This window comes from Acanthaster planci, linkage group LG13, assembly GCF_054643075.1.
Source record: "Acanthaster planci isolate LZ-2023a linkage group LG13, COTS_SCS, whole genome shotgun sequence".
In the NCBI taxonomy this organism is placed as follows: domain Eukaryota; kingdom Metazoa; phylum Echinodermata; class Asteroidea; order Valvatida; family Acanthasteridae; genus Acanthaster; species Acanthaster planci.
Genome location: NC_141789.1, coordinates 1,891,355 through 1,906,127, shown reverse-complemented (window position 1 = coordinate 1,906,127; position 14,773 = coordinate 1,891,355). Strand labels below are relative to the sequence as shown.

The 14,773-nt window shown below is 43.2% G+C and overlaps 2 protein-coding genes across 2 annotated transcripts; both read right to left on the bottom strand.

Moving 5' to 3' along the window:
- Positions 1–1,328: 1,328 nt before the first annotated feature.
- On the bottom strand, positions 1,329–4,730 carry LOC110977082 (uncharacterized). Its single transcript, XM_022230889.2, has 4 exons — positions 4,592–4,730; positions 3,672–3,759; positions 3,211–3,359; positions 1,329–2,790 (listed from the first exon to the last, which is right to left on the bottom strand). The coding sequence occupies exons 2-4, from the start codon at positions 3,709–3,711 to the stop codon at positions 2,569–2,571; spliced, it is 411 nt and encodes a 136-aa protein (XP_022086581.1). The 5' UTR covers positions 3,712–3,759; positions 4,592–4,730; the 3' UTR covers positions 1,329–2,568.
- Positions 4,731–5,979: 1,249 nt separating this feature from the next.
- Positions 5,980–14,417, bottom strand: LOC110977058 (cystine/glutamate transporter-like). The gene is made up of 10 exons (XM_022230850.2): positions 13,028–14,417; positions 11,456–11,581; positions 10,759–10,852; positions 10,576–10,620; positions 10,300–10,423; positions 9,640–9,743; positions 9,078–9,174; positions 8,385–8,534; positions 8,000–8,177; positions 5,980–7,686 (listed from the first exon to the last, which is right to left on the bottom strand). Exons 1-10 carry the CDS (start codon positions 13,539–13,541, stop codon positions 7,625–7,627), a joined length of 1,494 nt encoding a protein of 497 aa, XP_022086542.2. The 5' UTR covers positions 13,542–14,417; the 3' UTR covers positions 5,980–7,624.
- Positions 14,418–14,773: the final 356 nt, after the last annotated feature.

Below are 14,773 nucleotides of genomic sequence, written 5' to 3'. Positions count from 1 at the left end.
TGAGTGCTGAACAGAAAAGTCTGAAGTCGAACTTACCTACAAGATGTTGCTGGTGATGCCGTCCATTTTGGCTCCTGTTGCTTGTAGAGCATACGAGAACAAGCCGCGCCGACGCGGGCGATTTGGTGACACAGCTGAATCGATACCGGTGTCTCAGGCTGTCTCATTCTCTTTAAAGCGACACTTTACTGCTTAAAAATCATATAGCAAATTTCGTATCATTGGTGTTTAATTCCGAATCTGCAAGTAGTTATGAATCAAGATAAGTCAATCCAGTAGCCTAAGGAAAATATTCGTAAGTCTTGCCATCAAAATGGACATTCGAGGAACAGCGAGCGAGAGAGTCGGCCGTGATCGTCAAAAGAATTCACATTTACTGATTATGTTCAGAGGTAATATGACAGAAGAAAATCTAGTGTGACCTACCGGCTGCCAATGGCCTATTTAAAGCATGGCAGACACAGTAGGAGGGCGCTATTTCAAGTGGGTAGTAGTGCCGTCAGTAAATAGTCCCAAAACCGCATGCGCCGGCCATCACAATTTGTATGCACTCAGATGCTCTACGAAATAGGGCATTTTGTGGCCCATGAACTTGAAGATTTGTAGGAAAGACAGGTGTAAACCAACAAAACGAATGCCACCTTGTGTCTGATTGAGATTTGGAAAAAATTGGTGACTGAAAACGGTATATTTTTCGAGAAATGTAGGCATCGACTTTACGACTTCTTTTAAGGGTGATCTTCCGTGGGAAAAAATATCTACGAAAAGTCATCGGTTAATTAATTCATGATAATTCCAAAAGAAAATGAAACATCATGAAATGAACTTTAATTTGATGTGCATTTTGAATGCCTCAGAAACTCGTGAGTATTTTCCCTGATTTTTGGAATTCAGGTATGTATCACTGTTTTCTGCGGAAGTTTACTTTGGCCCTCACCCGTCTATTGAGAGTAAACTGAAAATATTTTCCCAAACCGAAAGTCTCCCTGCTGATGTGTCTTCCATACTTCAAAATAGGGCTAATTCTTCCAGCTGTATAAAAATCCCTCTTCGATCAAAAGAGGGCGCTTTTGCTGGACGCCAACTGCATACATATGAAGAAAATATCATGGCCGAGCCAATACAGGCCACTTCGCCCGTTTAAAAAAAAAAGACTTAAAAAATGGTCCAATTCATTTCAAAGGTGAGAGAAAGGAATTATTTCTTTGCAGCCACCCAAACGCCTCACAAATATTTTCTTCCTGTAATGATGCTCGTGGAAACTCTGTAAAAGGAACTGAACAACAGAAAACTCCACGAAATGTTTTATTTTTTTCGATCATCATTTTATTCACATGTAATAGTGCACACAACTAGATGGCCTCCATTTATTCACTTAAACTTCCCTTTGTAATATCCAGCTTGATATTAAAATAGTTGGCCGTATTTGTGGTTTACAGAAAGTATTTTCTGACAAAAACTCTTCGTAAAAAGGTGGTCATATGATTCTCATTCCTTGTTTTTAAACAATACCACGGCTTATGTAAAAGGCACTCATCAATGATATTATTTCAAAGCATTATTTCATTTCTCGTCACTGCAAGGATGCCCCACCTCACTTTCAGATTCACACGCCTGAAATCAAGGATGGTTAAATTAGGAATTAAATTGAGATCAAAATGGCCAAAGCTACTGTGAACTTAAACTTTGACTGATTAATCGACTAAAATTGCTCAAATTGCAACTTTTTTAAGCTTGAGATCCACCCATCACAAAGAGGCTTTTTATTTGACCAAATTCCCGTATTGCTTTAGTAGTTCATTTTTCTTTGCTTTAAGTCAAAATATAGGCGGCTGTGCCACCTATCGGTTGCTCTATGAATGTATTAGGCCTAGATCATGAATATCAGATCGATTTATAGTATTTTTATGTATTCAAGACGTCATAGTATTTTAATACTCAATCTTAGTATGAACAATCAATACAAAAACCCTGTAGGCCCTACCTCAATATGTGTACCTTAACCGTGCTAGTCTGTGTACTTCAATAACAGAACTTGGCTTTGACATATTTGTACTCCACAAATGAAATTACAATTCGCAGGACCATTTCGCTACCGGTTTGCACAACTGTTAAACTGAGGTTTCAATCAAGTATACATTCTGAAGAGTGGTTTTTCAATGGATAAATTTCAAATTGGCTGGAACTCTAATATTTCTCATCATTGGATTTCTTTTCTGGATTTCCATTATTATGGAGTTTGTATAGGCGTCGATTTGTTTTCAAACCGAGCAACCACAATTTACAGACAATTCAGTGTGGGTTCTTTCTGGTATATAATGTATATACCACAGGCGAAGCTAGGATGCTCAACTGGGGGGGGGGCAGGAACGTTGGATGTCAAAGTGAGGCTCGCACTGTTTTTTCTGAATGGTTTTACTTTTTTCTTTTTCCAAATTTTCTGTAAGATAGATTTCCCAGGTTATCGATGCGCGTTCGTTATTCAGAAATAACTTCAAAAATGTGGAGGTAGAATTCAGTGCCAAGCTAAACTAAGTGTCTGGCGTCTCGTTCTTACTCGTCTAGCTCCTAGCGAGCGAGAAACATTGCCATGAAGATGATGGCGACAGTAGCGATGACGTTTGCGGCCAACGACCCAACTCCGTTGCACAGACTGCCGCTGCAGCAGCAGACTGTGGCGGATTGGCCGCCATAGTCGCCCGAGGCGCATCCATTTTGAGCTGGGCAGGTGAGACTGGAGTAACACGTTCTCGCCACTAAATTCGATCCGCCACTGGATAGAGTTGCTTTCTGTGTGCACGAAACAAGACATGGGCAGGTACAAAATAAGAACTTGAAAATCATGCAACAGACAAAATATTAAAATGCGCTGAGTGCAAAAGTTATACAAAAACTTGCAACGATGACTGGTTGCGTGAGGACTCAGGTATGGTCTTTTGTTGCATGTGGTTACACTTTGAGTGTACACAAAATTGAGTCATATTTATTCCTGAAGAGTTTTCTGGAACTAATTTTCAAGGATTAAAAAGAAACTGGCGACAGCGTTTTTAAATGCAAAGTCCAGCATATCTCTCTAGCTGAAAAGAGCTAAGAGAAAATATTTGTGGAAATATATTTAATTTCTCTCATAGCGGAATTCTAAGTCTTAAGGTATAATCATTGTTTTTTCACCTCAGTAGCTTACAGTATTCCTGTGTTATAGGTACTTACAGCGCAGGTATCGAACCCAGTTGTGCAAGTGGTTTTCAGAACGTTAGGATCAGTGGTGCTGGTATTGAATGGGTCATCGCAGGCACTGGTGTCGGTACCTACACCAGCTCCATTGGTGCAGGTGTAACACTGCAACCCCATGATGCCTCCTGCATTGGAAAGAGTTACTGTTATTATTCTCATTAGACGGAGGATAAAATGGTTTTATCCATGGTGAGGTGACACTATTTCCCAAAAATCATGAGATAAAATGGTTTTTATCCATTGTGAGGTGACACTATTTCCTAAATCATGCCTTCACTTGACGTGTACTAGTAATTATCAGCTTCTGAATCCTATTCGAGGAGCACCATTTTGACGATTTGCACTACGGATGATATCAACTGCCCTGCAATGTGTTCTTTTTTGGTTTGTCTTTCCTTTCTGCAGTGAGATGAGTAATTAATGAAGACAACATTTACCAATGGAGGTTAGAAGGATGGCAACTTCTAGAAGCTTCATGGTGTACCACAGGTAGACAAACACAGCTGTATAGTCACTACAGCAAACCTGTGTGGTTTAATAAGCATTGATACAGGTTGACCTGACTATGGCGAAAGTTTTGGAGGTACAGATAATTATTGTAGGCATGATTTGGCGACTAGCAACTCTGATAAGTCACCCCTGGAGGGCGATGGCACCGTTTCAAAAGTCTTAGCGCTTTCAGTTCCTTCATGAAAGAAATTATCGGTGACATGTATATTTCCCAGGGGAAACCTCCCCCGCTGAATGTGTTACTGGCCGTACCACGATAATTCTGATGTGTGCCTAAACCGACTTGCATGGAGACATGTACACAGTGTTGTCAAGACCATCAAAAGACCAGACACAAGACAATGCACAAGACCAGACACAAGATCAGACACAAGCCTTGAGACCAGACACAAGACCATGGACAAAACCATGGACAAGACCAGTCACAAGTGACAGGGTGAACAATGACAAAGGAATGCTTTTGTTGCAGTTCTTTTGCTTGTGACTTGAATTCAGACTGGAGGTCTTGTGTTGGTCTTGTGTGGTCTTCCGAAGGTCTTAAGTGGTCTCGACTGCAACACTACATATGTACAGCACTAAGTTTGGCTGTGACTTTCGTTGTTTGTGTGGCACCGAATAATGCCCGAGGAGTAGTAACAAATCCGTAATAAGTTTTATATGCTACACTTTTAAAGTGGGACAACTATTCTATCACTTTATCAATTTACAACGGGAAAAACTCTCGCGAGCGGCGTCTGGTTGACATTCCAAGATTCAAATTCTGTGCCCGTAAATGATATCCAACACCCGCAACTAGTTTGTAAGTATACGATTGGGCGTCAGTGGTAGAAATTTGGCATCGGCTTACCTTGACGCTGATCAGTAATTGAACACCTACTCAACCGTCTGCTAAGCCTGCGCCTGTAGAAGTTGAGTGAGGGCCCAGCCGCACCCACTTCCAGTGGGATGTCACTGTTGCGTGGGCACAGACAACGATATGACACGTCTGAAGCCGGTCGCAGACAATCTGTAGACTTTGACCTGTGTCTATTTGGCTTATTGTCTGCCGGGCGAAGTTTGTGGATCGGTAGGTAGATGGTAAATGGTCTGACTATCTGTTATGCAGTCGGCAGTTTTGCTACGTCGCAAGATCACGTGCCCATGCAAATTAGGTTCGGCATCCACGTACGTTTTGCATGGCTGACGTGTTTTACTATTCAAATTGTTATGTTGATACCCGGTATATCATCTTTTCTGACTTCAAAAGGGAATTCTGAAAAGATTATGCAAATCAGTTGCGTTTAGCAAGGACCGCGTTGAAAAAAAACTCGTTACTATTTGAATACCTCATAGTCGCTCTTTCCCAGTGTGTGATGGTTGGTAGAGCACAAAACATGCACATCCTTGACCTGAGTGAGCACAAGCATATTCAGCCTTGGGGAAATAAATAGTTTGTACGCTTTCGTCGTTTGACTCACCCAATGGCGGTACGGTTCACAAGATGTATCATCACCGAAGGGGTCATAGCAATTACAAACGTGTACAAATGGCTAGGCAGTTGCTGCTCAAACACGTTCTCTGATAACAGATATGAAAAGGAAGAAAATAGAACCCGAAGGGTGATCTACAGTGCCGTCGTGGACAGTCCCTATCGTTATTGCTTGTCCTGTGTGATCACCCAAAAAGTCTGCACAGAATTACTCCACCGGTACCAACTGTGAAAGTATACAGCAAACATGGTACTTTCACGAAATCGGACAACTTGCAGACATACAACTTCCTAGACATCAAATGAAAGCTTATTTCGAAACCTCTCGGTTTCTACTACGTTATTTTGTCGTGGGTGATCCCATGACTTTCGGAGAAGTTTTCGATAATCAGTCGTCCTAGGTCGATCGGCAGTTTTTATTTTGGGGGGTGGGGTTGGTGCCCTCCTCTCCTTGCAAAATAAAGCATTCTCAAGCCATTGTAATCCAAATTTACCCGGAGTACACTAGACCTGTTCACTATTTCCAACCTTCCAACAAAAGATTGGGTCCCACGGACAAACTCCTTCAAAGGAAAGGATACGAGGTCATTGTACCATTTTGTCGTGGTTCGGTCAGCGTTGACCATTATTTTGGAGGCACTCCCATAGTAATCTCCCGGTCGGACTGTTGGCATGTACACTGGACAGCAAAAGAAACTTGCCACTTCTGTCAAAGGCCATACATAAAAATTCACTCCATAGAAATAAACAATTTTTGTACACAGGTATGCTGCAATACCCCTTACTAATCACATGCCCAAAAGCAAGTGATTATCTTTATAACAAAGAAGAAATTGACATGCACAGCAACTTGGTTACTGAATCAAAAGGTTTACAATATTTTGAAATAAATTTACTGGAATAATATAGGCATTGTGAAAAAAAATTCCAAATGTCTGATCTAATTAAAGGAACAGTGTGAAGTAATTTTCTTGAATTTCTTTTTGTTAAAAATTACATTAAAGTATGAAATCAGTGTGGAATCTCTAAGTTAAGTCCATTAAGTGAACTGGTTTACAGACTAAAGAGAGCGCTGTTAGTGTGATGTAAATCCAGGAAGACCCCTTTCAGTTGCCATGTTTACATGTTCAAATTTTGAGCCCCACATCCGCTCTTTCAAAACATTTCTGAGAAAAGATCGCTCGCTAGTGCTTAGCTAATTGCCACTTGCGCATACAACAATAAATTGCCCAAACGGGAAATCTTCGATAGCAAGTTGTAGATAATCTAGCAGTTTTTTCTTCGCAAATCAGTGCAACATCGAGGTTCAGTGCCTTGGATGATATCACAGTTTTGCTCACGAATGTATATTAACATCAGATAAGTCCAAAAATGCAGATAAAGATCGGGAAATACGGGTGCCATTTCAAAGAGTTAAGTAGAACATTTTCTTTTTATAGGTAGTTCCTTTAAAATGAACATTTGGCTACAACAACTATACTTGTGTTCCTTCCTCCACGCTTGGCCAGACCAGCTAAATCTGGAATACACCTGTTACATAACGCCTCTACGTTTGTTGTCATTCGCTGAATGCGAAAGCTGCATAATCCATTTGTTTGTATGGAATGTTCATATGCAGCAAGGTATGAGACGGAGAGAACCCCCCCTGCTTTGTGTTGGTCATTGTCTCGCAGGAATCTGGGGAATTCCTTTCAGACATCTTGGGGGGGATGTGTTAAGTAACAATAGTCTGGAATGTGTATAGGGACCCCTCGGTCTCATTTCTTGCTGGGTATAGGAATGTTTGGTTTTGCATTTAAAGCTGGGAAGAGTAGGTTGCTCGGCCTCGTCCAAGCTCTGAAGGAGGCTGTGTTGTATCTACCTGTGGGCTACGGTTGGTGGTTGATACTGGTGACGGCTGGAGTCCTTGCTGGTGTGGCGATCCTATCATGCAGGGGGTGCGGCCTTGATGGCTGTGTTCACCGTTCTGTACCGCCTGGGCAGCGGTCTTTAGTTTGTAAGTTAAAGTTATTGTCATGTATAAATGTTTTACGTTGCTTAGCCGAGTTGTGTGTTCATGTGTTGTTGGCCGTTTGTTAACTTATCTCGCTGAATGCAAGCACATTGTTTTGTTTGTTATGTGGTTTATTTTGTTTAATTAAATCATGTAAATAATTCCATGCATTGGCCAATGATTGATGTTTTCATATATGTTTGAGTTTGGCAACCCCTGGTACGCAGCAATCCGAAGGTAGTCTTCGCAGCGTAACTAATACCTTCTCGATCTCAAGTGCGTGGTGTGAAAACAAATGCACGAGCACAGAGATCTGTGTACGATAACGCCGGAAGAGAAGGCTCAGTTCATTACTGGCACCTCGTCATTCATAGTCTTGGAGATCGGGTCTGAACTCGCGCGACGTGAGTCTCCTGTCGTCACTCTTTCGTCTCCTCCGGGACTACTTGCAACGTCATCTGCAAAATACGCGTCACCCTCCCTAATTTGGTGGAGAAAATATGAAAACAAGTGAACCAATGATCAGATTTTTTAAAGCCTGTTCGAAAATAACCGTTGAAGATTTGTAAATACGAAAAATAGATTGGGTGCATTTAGAGGGCAAAACGTTCTGAGAAGTCCCATGCACAAAGTTTACCCTCTCGACAGCTTCTTATTCTTTCATCAGGAATGGAAATGCTGAGTGATTCCGTGGGTCTTAATAAAAATTAAAATGTTCGATCGGTGTTTGCAGGAGTACGTACCAAAAAATGGGTATCATAGTTCTGGTAAAGTGCTATGATATACATATATACCTTCAAACTCTATCAACCAGCTCGGCAGACGCTTTGGATAGACGAACACCAAATAAACCGGCAATCCGGTCAGCGTGATACCAACGCCAATTGCCGTATCTATCGGAGAGTCGATAGTTCCCATGACGACCAGGAAAATGGCGGCAAGCACGAAGAGGATGGGCACGACGATGTTAATCTTGAAGGGGGAAAGAGGAAGGATATTTAGTTCCTTCGAATGATCACATTTCATTTTCATTTTATCAGAAGAGTCCCTTATCTCCTCAACCTGTTTCACAATCATGTGTTTCTTCTTTCTTTTTCTTCAAATTGAAAAGCAAAGTCCATGAAAGACGACAACCAGTAGGAAAACATAATTAGTCTTCCCTCCGTCTCCTCATAATACCTTGTAAGGGCGTGGTATGTCTGGTTCCCGCCACCTCTTCCACACCAATCCCGCTACCGCGGCCCCAATGGACGTCCACGCCACGAAGCTGAAGAAATTAATCAAGGTGTAGATGTCGCTGGAGAAAGCGTAGCACATCGACAGCACCAGCTAAAATAAAATACATGCAGGAATACGAGATCAGTCCTAAAAATTCGAAGAATATTCATTCGATCATCATTTGCAACGCATATGTAAAGAACAAACTTAATGTTTGCCAATCAAGTGACGTCAGGTTTCATGGAGGCTAGCAACGACAGCAAACTAGAAGGAGGTTACTTCCTGCAGTGTATCCTAACGAAGCCAGGTCCGAATTTCCTGTGGCAATAGGCTTGGAATTGCACAAGACTATATGGGAAGTGGGTGCAGCCACATCAGTCGACTCGATTGTGATTTCAAGCCTTCGCTGAGTAATTTGGACAAGGCCTGAGTTTAAAAAGAGGGAACAAGGGGACCAGCTTGGCACCGTTGATGTCTTGACGCCAGTTTCCTTTACTTTTGACACCGGGAGGGGAGTGGTACACAGGCATCACGGGCGGTTACCAGTTACTGTGTATTTGCTTTTTGAATTTTGGAAAGTGAGAGCTATGCAACCTGAAACTAACAGAACTCAAAGGGGTGGTGCTACCGGAAGAAAGCCAAAACGATACGCACCATGACAACGATGGCGGGAAGCGGTGTCAGAAACTTGATGTGGATCATGGACAGAACCGAGGGCACATGTTTCTCTCGAGCCCCTACAAACAACATCCTGTAAAAAGAAATGCCGACACTGATAAGAACCACTCCACACTTTCGGTGCGCTATCTGTTAAAGAAACAACAGCAACAAAGCCTCTACTAGCTTGAGCTGGACCAAGAGAGGGCGCAATTTCCTCAGAAAAGGAGGCTCCTTTGGTGGGAACTGCACATGGTTACAAGGTTCACTAACGTCGCATCGCTACCAACAAAAATAATACTCCCCACCAATATGGTTCTTTTCGACCGATGAGGGGGTGCTTCTGCTCAAAGCGGATAGATTCAAGCTTGTCACTCGTTGCTTTTCGGGTTTTAATTAAAAAATTAAATAAGTGGACTCAGCAGCTGTGTTTCATTATAACCCCAGCCTTCATTTTAAATAAAACCTATGAAATTCGAGATGAAGAAGCTAGGCCGTCGTCAAATGATTTCCTTTTATGTTGAATTTCAAAAATGCCAAAGTAAAGAAAGCTCCATACCTCGAGCAGATGATGATGTTGCCGTTGATGGAGCCAATCATAGAAAGAGTAACGCAAATGGGCATGACCAATGCGAATCCACCCAGCAGCCTATCTCCAAAGGTCTGGAAAGTACGCCAGCAACATCATTTACAAAATGAGAGTTATCTGACCTGAGCGACAACGCGAGCCTTTCCAAGCAGACAGCATCTGCATGTGGCCAGTTCAAACTTAGCGCGAATCCCAATACAAAGACAAAATTGTGACGTCAATTTCCCCCTCAAGTTAAAAAAAAGTTGAACAAAATAATGTCAACTCGAACCGATGTCGCTGCAGACGTTACCTGACTCCTAAATTTGCTTCGCTTTCACATTTTCCTTAAGTAGGAGCTTGCCCTGAAGACGGTGAAAAATTTCTTTACGTTGGACCAGTGCATCCAGCCGTACACCAAGCCGGCGGCCCATTGCCAGCTAAGCCCATGTCAGATAGGGATTTACAGGTCTGTGTCGAGCCAAAGCCGTTTCTGGAGACGGGCTTGGAAAGCTACGGATCCCTCTATTATCAACAATACATGCGCACGCATACAATGTAGCTGCACCATCCAGCGCTTGGTGCAGCGGCCAGACTCACACGCCGGATTGAAACGGCAGGTATTGCAGCACACTTCCCCCCCCCGCTTACCACTGCCACGGCATTAGAAGCCAAGAGTTCCTCCGGTGCCATGGCCGTGAAGTACGCCACGTTGGTGAACACGTAGAGTGTTGTGACGACAGTCACACTGATAAATATCGCCCTGGGTAGATTTCTGCAGATGAAAAGTTCAGTGAAATCAAACAGTCCATGTGTTTGCTAGGAATTTAATAGAAATCGGAAGGGTCAGTAAAGAAATAACATAATTTCATAATTGTGTCATAACAGTAGCGTCATGCGTGACTGTTAAGGTGCATTCTCACTCACTTGATCGGGTTCTTCAACTCCTCGGCAACGTAGTTTAAGCTCTCCCTGCAAGAAAATATGAATGACGAGTACATAACGGGATAACATGGTTTATACGCCGATCACACAACATTGACGGGACACTTTTTATAAGATGGAATTCAGCAAATAAAAACATTTAATAACGAAGGAATTGGCACCTACCATCCCGTGTAGGAGTAAAGTCCGGCGTAAAGCGCAAAGCCGAGACCGCTGAAGGTCGATCCTTCGAAGGCGTTCTGAAAATGTTTAGTCTGACCTGCGAATAGCAAGGGGTGATGTTAACCCGTGAATTGGTGATGATGACTCATATCTCTCCTGGTCCTTTAATCGTCAAGGTCGCTGTAAAAAGTGTCGTTGGTGATAGCAGTCACGCTCGACAAATGCTTAATTAAGAAAACACATCTAGATATGTGCCGAACCACTGGCAGGTAAGGGTAGCAAACACCAGGTGGCGCTGCTGACGTTGGGCACTGGACACAACATGATGCCAGGTGGCGCCGTCACCGGCGTCTTCAAGTCACAGACACACACACCAAAGATAGTATCCAAAAGCATTATCACGGTACAGTCTGGAGTCCGCGATTAATAAATTACGAAATGGATAAGTGCGACTAGTACACTGCTAACGGTACAGGCACTTTCTCAATTTTTTTTTGGCTCAATGTTCATAAGTCACATCGGCCAACTGTAATTCAATAACCAACTTGGACAGTTACACCATTTACGTGACCCCTGGAACTTGGGTGATGACACCCACACGTGCATATGCACGTTGTTCATGCCTTAATTCAACACTGACGACGTTAAGTGTTGCCCTACATGTATGTTGACTGTAGGGTGCCATGAACGCAGGCGTTACCTTTGATCAGTTGCACTAAGCCGGCGATTATGATGATGGCTAGGGCAATCACTTTGCAGATGCTGAACAGGTTCTGAACAAAGGTGGATAGGCGGGTACTCACCGTGTTTACCAACCCAAGTAGCACTGCATTGAACAAACAAAAATACGCCAGATTAGTACCACTCGTGTCACGTTTTATTGTCATACGTATCACTCAATTTAGAGCCTAGTCTTTGCTCAAGGCAATAGTCCACGCACGTCACTCATACCGCTTGAGACAAGACTAGCGCAATGACAGCAGCGCGCTGTGAATCGCACCAGTTAGTCTTTTACCATCACCATGAAAGGCAATTGCAAACGATAAAAGCTCGTCAATCACATGGTGGCATTTGGAAATAAACAGCTACGAGTTTCCTCAGTGAGTGTAAGACAATCGAACTCATGTTGCAGTGACAGAAGGAAGTGTAAGAGGAAATTCCTTGAAATCAAACGAACCATTTTTTCAAATAATTGAGTAAACCATTGTCTGAGATGTGTTGCACAAATTGAAATTAAGAATATCGCCTTAATACAATTCAGACTTCAACAATTCAGACTTTATCAACGGCAAGGGAATGCGACACTTTATCATTGAGCATGGTTGCTGTATATTTTCCTTCAAGAAACAGAGATTCCCGCCACATTTGGGTGAATTTTACGAGTTCCAATATGGTTCTAATCGACTTTTTCACGTCAAAAACTAGCTTCGGTTTTGACTTTGACTTTTGATTTTTTGATCGTACGCCAAGCCCACGACGAAGAGACGTATCTTATTGTATCTCCTGTCCTCTATGTGTTCGAGTGTAGAAAGTTAAATTCCTCTGGAAGCGTGTTCATGATGCCTTTGCCTGGTACTTTTACGGAGACAAACGTCCTACGAAAAAAAATTTCTGAGCATATTTTCGAGGTTTATAGCGCAGCTTTATAACCATAGCACTTGAACATTGTTTGCACTCTATCTGAAGTACGATAAATGCACTAGGCTACCTCTTCCACAAACATCGTTCAGGCGAGACCAATGTTCATGACTTGATTTAAAAAAAAAGATAAAAGACTGGCAACGGTGATTATCGAAAACCAAAACCTGTATCAGTTATTTTCATGGTAAAAAAATATTCAGTCTGAACTTTTAGGTTCTAATCGTTTTAGGAAAAGCTAAAGCAAACCTGCAACACCTGGGATGTGACACGTTGTTACGAGCTTTTTACTTGTTTAATGACGTTGTGTAGGTTGACTAAATGTATTATTGATTTCACCTCGTTCTGCTGATTTAGCTCCCCTGCCCTGTTTTTCATTTCTTCTTCCAATCCATCATTTTTTTCACAAAGTTGCATTTTCTTAATACATGTATATAAGTTTTCAGCACCATGTCCGGCCACTTGGATATCGATGTCCGATCTTCATGAAACTTTCATCTCCCTAAACCAATGTTGGGCATGCCCAACTTACGGTCGACTGAGTTGCGCATGCCCAAGCTGGCACTGGACGCGATTGGGACATTTAAGCCGGATTGTAATAGGGATGGGTAAGCCTTAAAATTTGGACACTCACGCATGGCTGCCGTGCCCACGAGCTGAACCACCAGGCGAGGGGGCGGGCAGTCGGGATCCGGGAAGACGGGCTGCAGACAGTAGTCACCCAACGTCAGGGCTAGGATGGCAAAGAAAGACGGCATTGCCATCAGGACGCTGATCCAGAGGTACAGGAAGGCCACCAGGTCGCCGTAGATGATCCTGAGATAGGTGTAGACCGCCCCCGAGGTGGGGTAGGTGGTGCCCAGCTCGGCAAAACACAGGGCGCCCAAGAGGGAGAACACTCCGCAGGCGCTCCATAGGACCAAGGTCAGCCCCACTGAGCCCGCGCCCTCCAGGACCCCCTTCGGCGAGACGAAGATCCCCGAGCCGATGATGATGCCCAGGTTGATGCACACCCCGCTGAAGAGGGTAATCGTGCGCCTCAGGCGGACCAGCGATGAAGAGGATAGGCTGCTAATAATGGAGTGGGAGCTCCCGTCATCTCCAACGGTTGTGACGCTTCCCCTCTGTCCCTTCGTTGAAGGAACCATTTTTGCCGTAAAATTTGTGAGTACAAACTGCGACTATAGGTATTTATTACATTTCAGCTAGATGCGTCTGACTATAGGCCTATCTGTGCGACTTCTCGCTTCCCTCGACGTAAGAACTGCATCGAATGTACATGTAGTTGCACGCGCTTTATATGTGAACCGTAACAGAAATAAACGGATTTATCGGCATGACATGCAATAAAGTGCACGATTACTGGTAAACTATATGTGCACGTACTTGTGTTTAGAAATATCTGCCGAATGGTATTCAGTCCTTCCTCAGGGCAAAGTTCATTTCACTATGATTCTTCCATGATCTCAACAACCCTCGCACGCCCAAACCACCGACCTCCAAATACCTCGGCCGTAATCTCGGAGTTGACTGTAACGCCACCGTGCATGGTTGCGGATCTGATGTCAAGCTGTTCGATTAAATCTGACCGCGTGTCAAACTTGGTGCGAATTTCATGCACTCCATTCGAATTGGAACTACTGAAGCTGGAACTGGAGGAAGTGTTTGCAGCTTAGCAAAAAAAACCAGCCGCTTTTCTTGCCGAGAGTCCGATAACTGTAACACGTAGGCAATGGCAGTCAATGAATTTTCCGTCTCTTCATCGAGAGTTTGGGTCATCACCAGTTGCAAACTAGGCGGTAGGCACTTGTTGACAATAAATGCAGTTGTAGGCGCCGCAGCTGTTGTGCGGGCAGGGCCTCTGTGCTTCCATTTAATGCAACTATATGGAGCAGCGGTTAGACTTTTAGACTGGTTAGACTGGGGGCTGTCTCCAGAGACAGCTCCTTAGATTTGGCTCCACCTAAAATAGTTGTCGCTCGAGCCCAATGGAGGCCCATCTCCACATGAATTGTAATCATTATAAACATTTTTTTAAAAATATGCTGGTACTTTTTGTAAACGGAAAGCCAAAAGCTTATGATGCATCCACTTATTCGATGAAATTAAAAGCCAAAAATGTATGCGATGCACGTACGAGCATGTTTGCCTGTGCTGAAAAAAGCACATTGGATATGTTATAGGAAATCCTTCCAAGGGCATTAAGGGACCGTGTAATAGAAATGTTTTTCTAACTGGACTGAACTTTCACATCACGCGTCAGGAAAGCGGAGAGTATCTGTTCTTACTACAGAAGCACACATCGGCTGAAAAGAGCTGCGTTGGTCCGGGAGTGTTCATTTTGTTAGTAGCGATATGGACTTCAACGCTTGCGTTTCAT

Bases quoted from the DNA above. Each gene is read 5' to 3' on its own strand.
- LOC110977082 (XM_022230889.2), bottom strand. From the start codon at position 3,711: ATGAAGCTTCTAGAAGTTGCCATCCTTCTAACCTCCATTG. The intron at 3,360-3,671 runs GTAAATGTTGTC...TTTCCAATGCAG, and splicing joins CATCCTTCTAACCTCCATTG to GAGGCATCATGGGGTTGCAG. The intron at 2,791-3,210 runs GTAAGTACCTAT...TCGTGCACACAG, and splicing joins CTGGGTTCGATACCTGCGCT to AAAGCAACTCTATCCAGTGG.
- LOC110977058 (XM_022230850.2), bottom strand. From the start codon at position 13,541: ATGGTTCCTTCAACGAAGGGACAGAGGGGAAGCGTCACAACCGTTGGA. The intron at 10,853-11,455 runs GTAACGCCTGCG...TGCTATTCGCAG, and splicing joins CTTAGTGCAACTGATCAAAG to GTCAGACTAAACATTTTCAG. The intron at 8,535-9,077 runs GTGCGTATCGTT...ATTTTATTTTAG, and splicing joins TTCCCGCCATCGTTGTCATG to CTGGTGCTGTCGATGTGCTA.